Source organism: Mustela lutreola, chromosome 1 (assembly GCF_030435805.1).
Source record: "Mustela lutreola isolate mMusLut2 chromosome 1, mMusLut2.pri, whole genome shotgun sequence".
In the NCBI taxonomy this organism is placed as follows: domain Eukaryota; kingdom Metazoa; phylum Chordata; class Mammalia; order Carnivora; family Mustelidae; genus Mustela; species Mustela lutreola.
In genome coordinates this window covers 202,363,469-202,377,481 of record NC_081290.1, presented here as the reverse complement: position 1 = coordinate 202,377,481, position 14,013 = coordinate 202,363,469, and the positions used below count along the sequence as shown (strand labels likewise).

Below are 14,013 nucleotides of genomic sequence, written 5' to 3'. Positions count from 1 at the left end.
CGACTCAGACTCCCTGAGGAAAAACACCTCAGGGATAAGAATTCCGTGGTTGCTTAAAGACCTTCCTTTGGGAGCCCTAACTGCTAACCTGGAGGGATGTTGCCTGACTCCTGTGAGTGTTTTTGGTGAAGCAATAGGGTCGGGCCACCCAAACTTTCTGTTTCCTTAGAGCCATAAGTGGTAGAAAGGGCTCGGCCAGGGCCACCCTGTTGTTATTTACTGTTGTGACCAGGAAGCACGGGAGCCAGAGGTCAAGTCTTCCAAACTGGCTTCCAAAACATGAGGGACCCTCCAGGATGCCCCAGAAGGCAGAGAAAATGCCATTATTAAACCACTGTGACTTTCATTACAGCAATTTTCTCAGATTCCTTTAGTCTAAGAGACTCTTCAACCCCTCCATTGTCAGGAACTAAACGAAGAAATTTAAAAACTCACCAGTTAGAACTGAAATGCTTCATTTGCATGCTGTCTAAATTCTGTAAATCAATTTCAGGTAAAATGCCCTACTTCCTTGTCATTCTCCAGGGTGTTTGAGGATCACTCTAATTTTGTAGTGGGATTTAATTTCCTGACTTTTTGAAAGTTCTGTTGAATTCAGATGCACAGTCTTACGATCAGACCGAATGTGCACGTTCATCTATTTCTTGAGCAGGGCAGGAAGAGGAAAGATGATTTGGAAAGCAGTTTGGGATGGTAAATGTGACCTACTGTCACACAGACTATGGAAGCCCGAAGAGCACAGATGTACTCAGAAGGTGACTTCTGTTGATTTAGAACCGAATGGTGACGCTTCCCTCTACTACAGGCTCAGCAAGCTGTGGCTTGAATGGAAATTAGTCAGTACAAAGGTCTTCTCAACGCTATGGGAGCCTTGTAGCGCTAGGAGGGCACATTGCTTTCTAGGTGATGTGGCTGCAGAGACAGAAATCTTTGCTCTCCACGTAAGGATTAGAGCACATTATTCCCTTTGATATGTTGTGCTTCAAATTTCCTCTTGTACAGGTTCAGAGTGGGGGAGGGGTTCTATGGGGCATAGGTGTCCAGAAATTAAAAGTTATTGTTCCTGTTCCCTTAATCATAATAATGAGTTTAGTTTGACAAGGTCAATTAATTATTCAGGATTGGAAAGCAACACGATTATACAGATCAGGCGGGTAAGAAGAAAGGGCTTGGAAGACGAAGACAATGAAAGGTAAATGAAGGGCTGGTACAGCCAAAGCTCCATTGTTTGCAAGTCACCTGCCCGTGCTGACTCTCTCCCTGGCCTAGGCCCTTTCTCTCTGGAATTCCTCAAAGGCAGGGAATGACAGCAGAATCCTGGCTTCTTTCTCTCCTTCCTGCCCCATTCCAGAGGCATTAGCATCTCCTCCCTTTCATGAGCTTCGGAGCTGTTTGACTCCACGAGACAGGTAATTAACTATCAAACAATAGCAGGGATTTTCAGATTAATTCTGCTTAGGAAGAAACTGGAAAACTCATTTACACCAAACAAAAGGGAGGGGGTGATTAGATACTCCAGTGACAAAAGAGAAACCTAGATAGAACCTGGAAAAAGTGCTAGAGACCAAAAGCTCTGTTAATTATTATTATTTTTTATTATTGCTATTACACTAATATCCATGTCTTAGGAGCACTGTGGGCTAACATCTGCTATCATGCCAACATGTGTCTGAGTGAGATTAAAACCCCTCAAGTACAGCGCTCAGGCCTCTGCACCTGGATGAGAAGGCCCTTCGCTAATGTTCTGTGGACCACCAGGGAAGCTGTGCTCAACTGTCACACAAGGGCGCTTGCAAGACAGTGAAAGCTTTGAGAGGGCTTTCACGATCCCCTTAACTTAGCAAACAATTCAATCCCACAAGGTGTTTTATTGTCTCTGAGCTCTCCACGAGCCTTTCTCTTCCAAATGCTTAGCCACTTTAGATACCCTGAGGAGCACCAGGATCAAGACAGGAATAGGGTTAAAATATGCAGCTGGACTCCAGAAGCAGCCACTTATTAATTACACTCACAGAGCAGAACACCCTGAGGTCAAAGGGATGGAAATCATTAGACCCAAATTTCAATAAATCTAAAATGGACCTCCCTCACGCTGGCCTAAAAGATGGTGTTCTGGCTGCCTAAGTGGGCGTGAAAATAATGTTCACCAACTCCTTCTGTGTGGAGTATTCAAGGCATCTAACAATTAAGAAGTCTAGAGATCTGAGGTTCTTCATGAAGCCGTCACATAATGCTTTAGAATACGAGGCTTTTGACGAGTTAGTACCACCTTGTTCTAGAGTCCTCAAGGTCCTGGTGTGCTCCCTCCCCACTCCACACCCATATTTAACCAACCTCCAAATTCAGTTTTCCTTTGGATACAACTTCAGACTCTGGTTTTTCTTCTCTGCCTTAGCTAACAGAAGAACTCCAGTCCTCCACCTTTGTAGCACCCTTCTCTTGTCTTTAAAAGACCTCCGTCTTTTCTTATTTCTGTCTTGTCTCCAAAACCCCATTCTCTTTTCCATACCACACCTGACCCCTTACATTAATGAAACCCATTCTTGCTTTCACATGTACTGGCCCATTGCCCAAAACTTACTTACTTACTTTCTTTCTTTCTTTCAAGATTTTATTTATTTGTTTGTTTGTTTGTTTGTTTGACAACAAGAGACACAGCAAGAGAGGGAACACAGCAAAGGGAGTGGGAGAGGGACGAGCAGGCTCCTCACAGAACAGGGAGCCCAATGCGAGACTCAATCCCAGGACCCTGGGATCACGGCTTGAGCTGAAGGCAGACGCTTAACAACTGAGCCACCCAGGCATCCCCCAAAAGAACTTTCTAAGACAAGAGAATATTCTATTTCTCTCCTGGCTAATAGAGTAGCCACTGGTCATACATGGCTACAGAAGCATGTAGCCAGTGCAACTGAGGAAGTACATTTTAAATTTTATTTGTTTTTAGCCATTTAATTTTCAATAGCCATTGTGGTGAGTAGGTACCTCACTCAGTTCTCTTGTCCCTTTCCCCTTGCCCACCAGCCCCTGCTGATGCCTTTTCCCTCTTCCTCTTCCCACACTGCCCCCAGAGCCAATCTCTTCTTTAAAGCTGTCCCTTACTCCTGGCTTATCTGGAAGACTCACTCCATGTAATCACCTGGGCTCAGTGCCCGTAGCCAGAAGCCTGCTCTTCCCTCCATGTTGACCCTGAACAACGCAAATCGGAAGAACTGTCACCTTCTTCTGGAAGGCTGGTCTAACATTCTGGGCCACAGAGACTGAGATCTCTGTGGTTTGACACTCACACTTACTTCACCTGGTACTCCCCATGGTGTCACTTACTAGCTGCTCCTCCAGCCCCTACAGTGCCCACTGCAGGAGTACTCCTCTGCAGCCCAGGCTAGGCCAACCCAGTCTATGTTCTAGCCACATCACCAGCCCTGCCAGGACCATTGGAAACCGGTCCCACCCCCCTCAGCCTGGGGAAGATTTAGGAGAATTTAGGTAGCCCCAGAGATAACTTAAAAAAAAAAAAAAAAAAAAAAAAAAAAAAAAAAAAAAAAGCACATCGAGAACTTACCACCAGTGAAAGATTTTCCTGAGGATTGGAAGGACAGGAGATGATGTGTATAGCAGAAGCTCTGGAAACCATGAACCAAGGAAAGACCCCTAGCCCTTCATCCTGGGCTTGAGCTCGGGGACCCACCCATGCTCAGAAGCACTGCCACATAAAAAGACCAGCCTGATTACTGTCAAGTCTTTTCTGAATCTGTTAAAATGTATAATCAGAAGACATTGCAGGTAAGAGGACCCACATTGCTGGTTTTTCCTGATGGATGCCCTAGAAGGATTCAGCCAATAGTAGCTATACTTCCAGAAAATGAATTCTTGGTCATGGCTTGGGCAAACATTATAGAAGTCCATCTCCACACAAATGGGAACTAATTCTTTGCAGGCAGCTTTTTATTCATCTCCATGTGCTAAGCGATTGGCCAAAGTTCTGTAGCCAGAGTTGTTTGTCAGCAATTATAACCCCTATGGAGGAAGGAAGGAGTACTAAGGGCATGCACAAAGGGCCAAAGGTCTGATTCTCAGACACCTGCAGAGGCGGCATCACAGCTGCCCGCGAGAACTAAACATACTCAGTGACAACCATGGAGAAGACCCAGAACAAAGAACTAGTGGGGACAAAGGGTATGTTGATAACAAGAGGAAAGATACTCTCTCCCTGAAGCAGCTCACATGATACTATGGAAGTGTGATTACCTTCCTTCTGTGTAGGTTTACTTGTATGTGAAGCTGACCACATATATATAAATACACATACTCAGAGGCAGACAGTTGGTTTAGTTCTTTCTGCTGCTGCTAGTGTGTGTGTGTGTGTGTGTGTGTGTGTGTGTATGTGTGTGTGTGTGTGTGTGTGTGTGCACGTGCAGTGTGAGTATATATGGCTGTGAGTATTTAATGACTGTAATGCCATTTTGAAAACTTAATACATCTGACTTTCATTCCAGCAGCATTGTGTTCAGGGTTGAATAGCAACTTCAACAAAATCCAGACAGTCAGCTCCTGCTAGGGGAATTAGGGTTTATGTTCAGTATAATAAATGATCCCAAGATAAATATATTCTTTTTTTTTTAAATGCTGGATGGTGATGTATCCTCTTTCCAATACAGAGATGGGGGAGTCTAGCTCTATTTAGTTTGTCTGATTGTTTTTAAGAAGGGGGACAGGTTGGCTCTGAAAAACTATGGTCCACTATTCATTAAAGTGTCAATAATGCTCAGCCCAGGCATATCGACAGCGGATTAGCTTGGGCTGAGTCTGTGTACAAGACCAGTGCCTTTTTTAACCTAGCTTGTTTCCAGATCAATACACCCATCAGCATTCAAAAATTAGCCCAAGATGAGATTCCAATACTTGAGGTGGCGTGTCATGCTAAGAGGCCACCTAGCCAAGTCACAGATGTAAACACCTAGCTGGGGATTAGACATTTTCCATTAGCCTGGACATGAGCGAAGATTGATGTAGACCTCCTCGCCGTGCCCCTCCCAGGTCTCTACCCCACATGCACTCCGCTTCCCCTCTGGATGCTGTCTAAGACCTCTGGACTATAATTCCAGCCATTTGCTTCAATAAGCATTTATTAAATGTGCACTTTGGATCAGGCACTCTCCCAGGTACTTAGGGCAGGAATGTGTGGGTGTGTAGCTGTATGTGTTGGGAGGGGAGGGCTTAAAGAAAAAAAAAAAAAGACAAAAACACGGTCTTTATTTTCAGGGAAGTTTCGGTATTTTCCACTCTTTCTTCCATACTCCAGTTCCAGAAAGTTCCTGGCTTGCTAAAGTGAATGTCGTACTAGTGTGTGTTTGTTAAATTTTCTTTGTCAGTGCAGGGTATCGTGCTCTCAATAGTGTGTGCAGGTCAGGGCATGAAAGGAGCATGGGGGATGGCTTCAGAAGCACCCCCTCGTAGAGAATACAGATAGTGCCACTGGAGCAGTTGTCAGACCTCCTCATCAGATGTGGCCCTCAAATTATGTTTCAGTCAACTATCCATCATAAAAAAGGTTTTGACCAATTGATTGATTTTTAAATTTTTTTTAAGTAGGCCCCATGCTTAGCATGGAGCCCAATGAGGGGCTTGAACTCATGATGCTGAGATCAAGACCTGAGCTGAGATCGAGAGTCGGAAGCTTAACTGACCAAGCCACCCAAGCCCCCCCCCCCCAAATGTATTTTACATAAAAAACATATCCACCCTGAAACAAAAGTCTTAGGGAATGATACTTATTCTGCTGTTTGTAATATGGTGATAACTTCCATGCAATTTCATCTCCTTTAAAAAATTTTGTTTGCATCCAGGAGTTTGAAATATATTTATTTATAGGACGAATTAATAGGAAAAGTCATAATAGCCATTCAGAGGAGTGAGAAAAAGAAATAAGAACCACACGGTGTGGCCAAGCTCTGGACCAGCACTGAGGGGCACAGAGGTCCCTGTGGTCCCTGCTTAGAGCGAAGGCCACAGTTCTCATGTTGTGCTGAGTCTCATCCCCGCTCACCTAGCCTGCCCTTCCCCAGCACATGTCCAAACCTGGGATGTACATTCTCTTCCCTTCTCACAGATCACGTTCCCGAATTCCCCCAGCTCCTTTGTGTTCTTCCTTCTCCAGCCACTTTCCTGCTCTTGTTTCTCTAGCCAAGCATCTGACAATCTCTTCCCCTTTCTTTGGCTGCCTTGACGAGGAGTGGTGGCTGAAGGAACCTCTGCTGGAGGAGCTTCTGGCCCTAGATGCCCATCAGCTGGATGAAGGGAACTAGGGATCAGGCTGGGAAATAGACCCCAGCAGAAAAGGCAGGCTCCACTACTCTGAGCCTAAGCTTCTGAGATAATAAAATGAGCTAGTGGTCCACTATAAAAGAATTTTAAAAAGCTAAAAAGTAGTATCAGTATTTAAAAAAATATTGGTGGTTAACATGTATACAGCTCTATAGGTGCCAGACCCACTTCTAAATATCAGATAAAATTTAGCAAGCTCATCACATCGGTGACTCTGCTTTACAGAAGGATACCCTGAAGCCTAGTCAGTAAGTTGATTCAGGTCTCACAGCCCGAAAGTGACCAAGTCTCATTCTGGCCCTATGTCCACCATGGTAAAGTGCTGTGTGAATCTTCTGGGGCCAGTTCTTCTTTGTGGGAAACAGGCGAGCACCACACCCAGGGCCTGAGAAACAGGGAGAGAGAGGGCAGAACCCAGGGAGATGCAAAACCAAACCCAGTATATAGGCCTCAAAAGCTGGGGTTGAGGGGTGCAGAAAGAGGGGGCAGGAACCCGGGGTGTCAGCAAACATGGAGAATCAGACACAGGTTATTAAAAGGGAGAAACCCAGGGCTGAGAGATGAGAGACGCAAGCAAGCAGGAGACAGTGGGGGTGGCTGTTAAGGGCGTGTCCCAGGTGGGCGTTTAGAGCATCTGTGACGGGCTCTGCTTTCTTTGAAGCCTGTGGGAGGGTATGGCGTGTGTGTAGTGCCAGAAGAGCTAAAACACAGATCTTAAAATAAAGCAAGCTTAGAACTGGATAGAACCTTAAAAAAAAAAAAAAAAAAAAAGAAAGAAAGAAAAAAGAAAATCTAAAGAGGAGAAAAAAGCCAAGGAAAGCAATAATTAGAAGATAATTTTCTGAGAAAATATATTATTGGAACAAAACCAAAAAAGAAAATCCTGGTTCTATTCAACAGGAAAACTTATGTCAAAATTCAGCTTCAAATGGCAGAATGACAATTAGTTGTTCTGTTGTCCTGTCCAGATGGAACAAACAGAACTCATCTCTGCCGAGGATCACAGAAAAAGTGTCGGACATGGGTTCTCCCAGCCACTGCCCAGACCGTGCAGCCAAACCCCGCCTACCTTGCACAATGAGGTGGACCCTGGAGGTCTTTGGGTGGTTGTCTGTCTGCACAGAGCAGGTGTACGGGCCCTCGTCATATACATCCACGTTCTGGATCTCGATGCTGTACTGGGTCTGGGTGTTGCTCAGGAGGACCACACGTGGGTCTAGGCACCATTTGTCATTCCCAGCGTAGAGGATGGTGCTACGGTTTAGCCAGGCCACCCGGGTGACCCGGTTGTCAATTGTGCACCTGGAGGGAAAAACAGACGGGTGAGTCCAGGCACCAGAAAGGAAGTGGAGGCAATCAGAGTCAGGTCTTCTTAGCAATGCTAGGATGACTTTTCACCATGCCCTGTCTTCATCGGTCCACCCCCTTCCCCCAGTATACACACATAACATTCCCTGTCTTATTGTTATGAGTGGCACTTTCTGGAAATGGGCAGCAGAGATCTTGTGCGATTATAGCCTCAGAGCACTGGCTATCTGAGTCTTCTGGGTCCTGAGAAGTTCAGCACTGAGCACTGAAAACCAGCTGAGCAAAGTACCAATTCCGTAGTCATAACTATTTGGTAGTTACAGTTGAAGGCATCTTCCATACCCAGAATGGCTAGACCCTCGGGGAGCCATCAGCTCTCCCTTTGCACAAGGATTCCCATGCTGTAGGTATTTGGGGAGTACTAAGTCATCCAGTACTTATAACAACCCTATGAGCAAGGTTCTGTTGGTAGAAGGAACAGAAGAACAAAGAAACTAAATATTTCTCCCAAGCCACAGAGATAATATGTGCTACATCAGAGAGACCCAGATTTTAACTACTAAACATTATCTCAGAATAGCGGATTCTAACAGAAGGCTTCTGAAGTCAAAACTAAATATGGACCACCACCATTGCTATTTATCTTCATTACACCCAGGGGCAGAAATGTTCAATTACTGCGAGACTAAAGGCATTTTCCAAAATCTCAAAACTGTTTGCACGTATAAAAATAGATTTCGTCTTTTTTATTTTTGCATCTGGAGTCCCCAAATTGTGGAAGCTCCCTTCTCTTTCCTTATATTTTCAAATCTCCCAGCTTCTCTCGCCAAGTCCTAATCACATCTCTCTGTCTGTATTCATTTCCCTCTCTCAGTACACCAAGTATGTTCTATGGCCTTAGGGGAAATTCACAAACACAGTGTCCTGATCCTAACTACAATGCTGGAAATAGCAATGTAGCTCAGTATGTATAATGATACCTCAAATTTATATATTCTTTTGCAGTGTACAAAATACTTTTATATCCACACCGTTTCTTTTGATTCTTGCAGCCAATCTGTGAAGTAGATTATCTTACCCATTCTCTACTTTAAAGATCAGGACTCCACCATTTGGAATGCTCTGAGGAATTGGCCAGGTTAGAGAGCTGGGAAGTGACAGGCATCTCAGCCAGGACATCTGGCTGATTCCTGGACCTGTGTGCTCCTCAGAATGTGCAAAGGGAGATTTTTCCCTGGGGAGGGACACCTGTCCCTGCTGAATTCTCAAAATGGTCTATGACCATAACAAACCTAAGAACTGCTGCTGAGCACACCAGCTTCCCGGGTGGTCCCTCTTGAGATGAGATTTCCTGTACTGCACCTTCTTTCCGCTTACACTTCTGTAAATGTTACAGGATCACTGCAGGGCCACTCAGGCACACATGGGGAGCCTTGCTGAGAATTCCTGTAGGGAAAGCTGCTCCACCAGAAACACCTTTGCTCTGGTGTCCAGCAAGCTCTGTGCTATTCATTGTGTTTCCCAGACAATGCAGGATGGAAATGACTTCACTAGGAAAAGATCAAGGGAATGGGCCACTTGCGTCAGAATTGCATGAAGGGTTTGTTACAGGGGTTTAGTTTCACCTCCTACCCTACTGATTCAGTCTTTGGGTATCCGGAAATACGAATTTCTAACAATACCCCAGTTGGGTCATAGACCTACCAAAGTTTGAAAAACACTGGCACAGAGTTGTGTGTCTGAGATCAGCTACATAATTTGGGGGGCTCAGTATAAAATGAAAAGGCAGAGCTCAGTATAAAATGAAAAGGCAGAGCTCATTTCAAGATACTGAGAGCAGAGCACTTAACCATGTGCAGGGTCCTTCTGAGTGCAGAGTCTGTGTGTATAATTCCTGAGTGAACATACCCTAAGTAGACCTTGCAGTTTATTGTGCTTACAGTGATTCTTGGGAATCTTAATACAATGCATGTCCTGATTTGATAGGTCTGGTGTGGATCCCGAGAGTCCACACTTTCAATAAGCTCTCAAGTGACACCAGTGCTGCTGGCTCTAGACCATTCCTTAGCATAAATCTTGAGTATGAAACATATGAATATTAGGATGGGGAAGCACTGAGCTAGCAGCTCACTATGTAGAAGTGTGGTCAGAAAACCAGCAGATCACCATCCCATGGGAGCCTGGTAGAAATGCAGAAACTCTGGCCCTACCTCATATGCAATTAATTAGAATATTCACTTTAGTAAGATCTCTAGATAACTAGAATACATGTGAAGTTTGGGCTGGTCTAGAACATATTTCAAGACTGCCTCTGGCTTTGAGGACTATACCCAGAATGCTGTCAGTAAATGAGAGGTAGAGAAGTACAGCCAACAGAGGAGGCACGTGAGGCCATCCCTTCTCTTAGGTTCCTCACAGACGTCCTTGATGTTTGTCATCGCAGGCTGCCTTACCTGGAGTGTGGACTTGGAACCAGAGTGGTTTGAAATTCCTGAAGAACAACACACTCCCCAGCATATTTTACTAGTAACACACCTGGGATGTTATTTGTCTTAATTACCTTAAGGATATCCCCTGCTCTAAATTGTACTTGGCAACTCCTGGATGGCTCAGTCAGCTGAGTATCCCACTCTTGATTTCAACTCAGGACGTAATCTCAGGGTCCTGAGACTGAGCCCCATGTCAGGATCTGCTCAGAGCCTGCTTAAGATTCTCTCTCCCTCTCTTTGCCCGCCCCCAGCTCTCCTGCACACCTTCTCTCCCCCCTCCCCTCTAAAATCAATAAATAAATACTTGGAAAAATAAATTTTGTTTCGACCCAAGCAGAGAAACTGTGAAATTCATATTCATGACTAATATTTATTGAAAGCATCTTCTTGTATGCCTGGTACAACACAAGCCTATTACATAGACTATATCTCAAAAATGTGGTGGGTTCACTTATTAATGCCAACTTACAGATGGGGTTAAGTCACGTTTAAAAAAAATATCCAAATTGAAAGAATACTTGAATTGATCAGAATCGCTGTGGTATTAAGTTGCAGAGTCAGGATTCAGGCCCAGTTTTATTTTATTTTGTTTCCAATTCAGTGTTCTTCAAGGTCCTTATAAGCCCTCCCAAATGCCCTCCAACATTTAAATTCAGGGTGCGTCAGAATTACCTGGAAGCCCTGATAAAGTATGGATTGCTGGCCCCTCCCTGGCCTGGAGACCACATTTTGAAGTCCATTAATTTAGACATCTGGTTTCTGATGTCTAAATCAGATGAGGGCTGCAGAGTGAGTGGGCACTAGGAAATGACCCTTGTTTGAAATAGTTTTCCATGACTTTACAGGAGAGAACTTCCTTGTAACCAATAAGTTCTGGGAAGCCAGAGCTGAGGCCCGGCTATTTGCTCCTCCAGCAGCTAAAATGGACCCAGACACCAGGTGAATGGCCAGCTGTGGCATAGGAAATTCTGATCCACAACCTCTGCATGGCTTGGATAATTGTTTCTGATGCCCACAGTGGGGGCATCTCAGCCTCCTGATGAATCCAAAAGGACGGTCCTGGGCTTCCTGGGAGTGCCTAATTATTGGAAACTGACTGCAACGACGTCGTCTCACAGCTCTGCACTGCGCTTCCAGGGCCAGAGATGTTCATTTGCAGATACACTAATGCTCCGAACGCAGCCAATTTCTAGCCCGGTTATGCGGCCCCTGTGATATACTACACTGAAAAGCTGGCATAGCTTCAGCTGTGGTTTGGGCACATCCAAGGTCATGTTTAGATGTCCAAACTGTCACTGCTGGATATCAGTCTTGCTGAGCCTCCCCGGCATTACTGCCGGCTTCTGCAGAGATGGATCACAAAAGTAACTTGGCAGCCAACTACTGTCACCTCCTTGTACCTGTCCCCATCTATCTGTCTCATTTATTGAGTCTCCACAACAATGCAGAGGAAACAATTCTCCTCAGTTTAAAAAAAAAAAAAAAAGAGGTAAAAGCAAGCATAATTGCTCCCTCAGAATGCCCTGGTTGTTGGGGAGTCAGTAGAAGACTGAGGTAGGAAATTCCATCAACAGCCTCCCTGTTTTGCAGAGATGGCCCTCAACATAGTTCTGCAAAATGACACCTCAAACACACCATGGTATTTCATGTCTCTCAGGAAGGTAACTGACTGTATGATTAAATGGGAAGTAGGGATCCCTTCCAACTCAACTCTTCCCAATCCAGGCATGTACAGCTGGTGAGGGCCACTTATCAGAGGGAAATAGTCGCAGGTCAGCAAGGGGATGGAGAGACAGAAAGAGTTGAAAGTGCTCTGTCCAAACCTTGAAATCCTCTCAACTAACCTTCTTTCTTTTTTTTTTTTTTTTTAAGATTTATTTACCTGTTTGAGAGAGAGAGAGAGCGAGCAAGCTGGGACAGGTGCAGAAAGAGAAGGAGGGAGAGGGTCTCAAGTTGACTCCACAGTGGGTGTGGAGCCCAACACGGGGCCCAATCCCATGACCCTGAGATCATGGTTTGAGCCAAAATCAAGAGTGGAATGCTCAACTAACAGAGCCACTCAGGTGGCCCACCTTTCACTTTTTCCCTGAATTCTTGAGATACACTAAGCTCCTAAACCAAGCATCATCTCCTCCCATACTGCCAGATATACAAAGATAAACAATCTTTGCTGACCTAAGCCTTCTGGATTGAGCTCTTCCAACTCCCCAACTCCAAACATCTCTGAACTCTGAAAGCCCTCTGTCCTTCTGCCTTAATACTGCCCTCACTTCCATCCATGAGCCCTCTAGCCAGTGGCCATCAGCCTTCAGCCTTTGTGGGAATGGCCTTCTCCTCCCATCAGGAACTCCTCGCACACGTGATCCCCATGGACAGCCCATGGCCTGACCTATGCAATATCCTGGCAGCATCAAGACAGACAGACAGACAAAGCCTAGTAGAGATGCTTGTTTATCATTTCATTGATGAGGCCAGTGCCCTTCTCAGTCTACAAGTCTGTCTACATTCTGCTCCTTGGAGAAATTTCTTCTTAAAGAGAGAGCAAGCCTGTTCTATTTTAATAGAGATCATCCAGGTTGGGCAGCTTACATGGATCGGCAATGCATTTTCTTTAATGATGAAAAGGTTCATGTGTAGTTGACTGGAAGAAGACCAGCCACAGATGCCCATGCTGGACATTGCACCTGAGCAGAGTGTACGGCAGAGAAAGCTGTCATACCTGTCATTTTCTACAGCTGCACCAATTGTGCCAAAGCTCTAAAAATGCAGCCCTCTATGTCCTCCATCTCTTGCTGATGAATAGTGACATTATTACACTTGCTGCATTTATACATTGAGGAATAGGAAAAAAAAAAAAAAAAAAAAAAAGATTAAGCAAGCCCAGGATGAGGGCCTGCAGAGTTAAAACCATAAAAGTATGGACTCAGGGCCTCAAGCCACTTTTGGATCTGGAAGGAAATGAGAAAGGGAGAGAGACAGTGGGTGTGTGTCTACAAATTACAAGAAAAACAGAACAAAAGTATCTGCTTGGAATCTTCTAAAGGCAGACAAAGAGAGTGTTGAAATAAAGAGAACGATTATTGAAGAAGGAGAGAAAAATCTAGGCTTGACCTTTCTTAAATGCACCTGCCTGAAGATCCGAGGGCTACAATGGATCCAGACAGTGGGTAATCCAACCATTCCTTCTGTCAAATGGCCCTTCAACTGCTTTTGAAAAGCAACACATCTCAAGCAATGCTTGAGTCTACAGTAAAATAAGAGCTTCCGCCCTTCACAGCACCTGGTCACAATCTCCTCTTATTGCAGAGAAATGCTCCAGCTGCCCCTAAATTTGGTACCTTTGAGCATTTGGCTGCTGCTCTGCCCCTCCCTGCAAGCTTCACAGACAATCATTGCGATGTGGATTGCAGAGAAATACCACCAGCCAGCCCCATGGAGTTGGCATGGACATCTTCCAGACCTTTTCCCGGGGGGAAACCATCAAATAGAAAAGGCAAGATGCTTCATCACCCACCTGCTGAAAATTCAGACAGCACTAGTACCTTCACTGAAGAAGAAGGCTTCCCTATTGGGGTTGCTAATTTTGCCCCTAGTAGAGTCTAAACTCAAGTCGATATTTGTAAAATTGTTTTGGATCATAGTGAGGCAAGAAACACTGAACTTAACACTCAGTTCACGATGGCCTTGAATCCCTCAAGTACGACTGTTTTTGCTTAACATTAAAAAGAGAAACAGATGTGTGCTAGAAAGTCTGTGCCTGGGTAGAAGCAGAAATCTTAGAAGAAAGGGGCATGGATCGATGGTAAAACCCAACTGTGCACATACCACCCTGGAAGCTCACACTGGTGGCAGGTAGCTGTGGCCTATAGGGGCTGGGGGGGTTGGAGAGAGGCAA

The 14,013-nt window shown here is 45.0% G+C and overlaps 1 protein-coding gene across 8 annotated transcripts in view; it reads right to left on the bottom strand.

The window, feature by feature from the left end:
• Positions 1–14,013, bottom strand: part of NTM (neurotrimin) — a 939,822-nt gene that overhangs the window by 168,675 nt on the left and 757,134 nt on the right. For all 8 annotated transcript variants that reach the window (XM_059185198.1, XM_059185255.1, XM_059185207.1 and 5 more), the window contains one exon: positions 7,391–7,623. In XM_059185198.1, the coding sequence (XP_059041181.1) occupies positions 7,391–7,623 (233 nt within the window). The remainder of the gene's footprint in view (positions 1–7,390; positions 7,624–14,013) is intronic.